The sequence below is a fragment of the Corapipo altera genome, unplaced genomic scaffold, assembly GCF_003945725.1.
Source record: "Corapipo altera isolate COAL_440 unplaced genomic scaffold, ASM394572v1 63, whole genome shotgun sequence".
NCBI lineage: Eukaryota > Metazoa > Chordata > Aves > Passeriformes > Pipridae > Corapipo > Corapipo altera.
In genome coordinates, this window is record NW_020884928.1 from 2380719 (window position 1) to 2382824 (window position 2106).

Below are 2106 nucleotides of genomic sequence, written 5' to 3' on the forward strand. Positions count from 1 at the left end.
CTAGCATTCAGAGTTCCTTGAATGAAAGCCATTGTTCACTGCCAGTCACACCACTCAACAGAAAGTGTAAGATAATCTGTGCAGCACAGAGGTAGCAGATGATGAGACTCACTGCATTGGCACTGCAAGGTGGCTGTGCACCTATTTCTGTCTGGGAAATCTTTGAGGCCAAATTGGTCTTCAGATATTTGTGAAAAATTATCACGCTGTTATCAGTGATGAACAGTGAGAAGACAGATCTTAAATTCCATATCAAAGCTCATTTGGTTACTAACAACAATAATAAGAAAAAATCTGCTTCAGGATTTTTGAGAACTGCAGATTGCTAACACTAGCTCTGAAACAGACCAGAATGCAGATCGCAGGAATGGAAGCTGAGCTTGTCAGCAGTTTGTCTACTTGCTGCTGCACGAGACAGCCACAGGAGACAACAAGCATTTCACGACTGCCTGCAAATCTGCTTTCCTGTTGCTTGCAGCACAGCCAGCATCTCAACATTGAGTTTCATTGGGTGCCACATATTTCAGTCTAGATGAGGCAGAGGCAACTCTGCAACTTCCATCATGTAATATTTAAAGCCTGATTAGGTGTTTCTCATTTAATCACATATATTATTAATTTCAATGAAATTACTGTTTCTCCCTGCGCCTTTAAACAGCCAGTGCATAAAAGTTGGGTTGCTAAGGCAGAATTATAGCCAAGTATTCCAGTTTAGCCGACTGCATTCTGATTACTTAATAATGCCCAAGTATGTGCAGAATTTGTCCTTGCTGTGCGCCACACGGAGTGCTGCGCTACCGAAAAAAACCTCAGAAACGGCTGCGCTGCATTGGCTTAAGCGCTTTCCTCAGCGTGGTTTATATTCCAGGTAGTTAAAGAAGTCCTCAGCGAATTAAAAACGCATGAGTTCTTGCTGTACCGCTCCACAGCGCTGCAGAGCAAGTCGGCAATGACTGCCCACAGCCTGCTCCGAGGAGCGTCATTTGCCATTCTAGCTGCGACTCGGTTGCCCCGCGGGACCGCTGGTGAGACCCGGCGAGACTCAGCCATGGGAAGGCGGCAACACAGCGCCCGAAACCTCATCGGGACACAGAGCTGGGGGAAGGCACAGACGTTCCGCACCCGCTGGAGGGTCCGCGGGGCTGCGGGAGGAACCGGCGGGAGGCCGCGGCCGCGCCCGGCAGGTGCCCACGGGCGCACTGCCGGGCCTCGGGCCTCACTTCTGAGAGCGACTGAGCTCCCCGGGCCCCGCCAGCGCCGCGGCTCCCCCGCGCTCTCCTTCTCCCTCCCTCCCTCTCGCCGAGACACGGAGCCGGCGCCGCCCCAACCAGCCCCGGGCAGGTGCGCCCGGAGGCGGCCGCAGCCGGCGCTCCCCGACCCCGCCACCTCACCGCCTCGCGGGGCGGCTGCGGCGCGGGGCTCGCCCTCCCCTTCTGCCCTCCCCTCGCTGCGGGCCGCGCCGGTGGGCTTGGCTTGGCTTGCGGCTGCAGCGCGGGGCTCGGCGTGAGTCACGCAACCCGCGGCGCGGGGAGCCGAGCGCGCAGGCACACGGGGGAGGCGGCGGGGGCGGGCGGCGAGCGGGCGGGGGCGGCAGCACCGGCTCCCCGCCCGCCCACTCGCACATGCTGCCGAGCCGCAGTCAGCTGGAGCGCCGCTTCCTCCACAGCCGCCGCCGATGACCTCCTTGCCCGCCCGCAGCCGCTGAGGACCCCCCGGCGTCCCCGCCAGGGCAGGGGATGATAGATCGGCCGCCCGCAGCCCCGTCCAGCCCAGTCCGCCGCACCGCAGCGTCGGCCGCCGCCGCCCGCCTGAGCCGCAGCCCGAGAGGAGCCGCAAAATGAACCCCCAGTGCGCCCGCTGTGGCAAAGTGGTCTATCCCACCGAGAAAGTCAACTGCCTGGACAAGGTGCTGGGGCGCTGGCGGGCGGGGACGGCGCCTCCCGGGCGTGCCCGCCCCGCTCCTCGCGGCTCTGGCGGGGCGGGCAGGGCAGGGCAGGGCCGGCGGGGCGTCGGGGCGAGCCGGCAGGTGGCAAACGCAGCGTCTCAGGGGCCGCCGCTGCGCCGACATCCGCGCTGCCCCCGCCGACATCCGCGCTGCCCCCGCCG

General features: G+C 61.8%; 1 protein-coding gene across 2 annotated transcripts in view; it reads left to right on the top strand.

Annotated features, from left to right (window-relative positions):
• The first annotated feature begins 1557 nt into the window (after positions 1–1557).
• Positions 1558–2106, top strand: part of NEBL (nebulette) — a 251586-nt gene continuing 251037 nt past the window's right edge. The window contains exon 1 of one of the 2 annotated variants that reach the window (XM_027658660.1): positions 1558–1906. In XM_027658660.1, coding sequence (XP_027514461.1) covers positions 1838–1906 — 69 coding nt within the window. In that variant the 5' untranslated portion in view covers positions 1558–1837. The remainder of the gene's footprint in view (positions 1907–2106) is intronic. The other variant, XM_027658659.1, reaches the window with a different exon arrangement.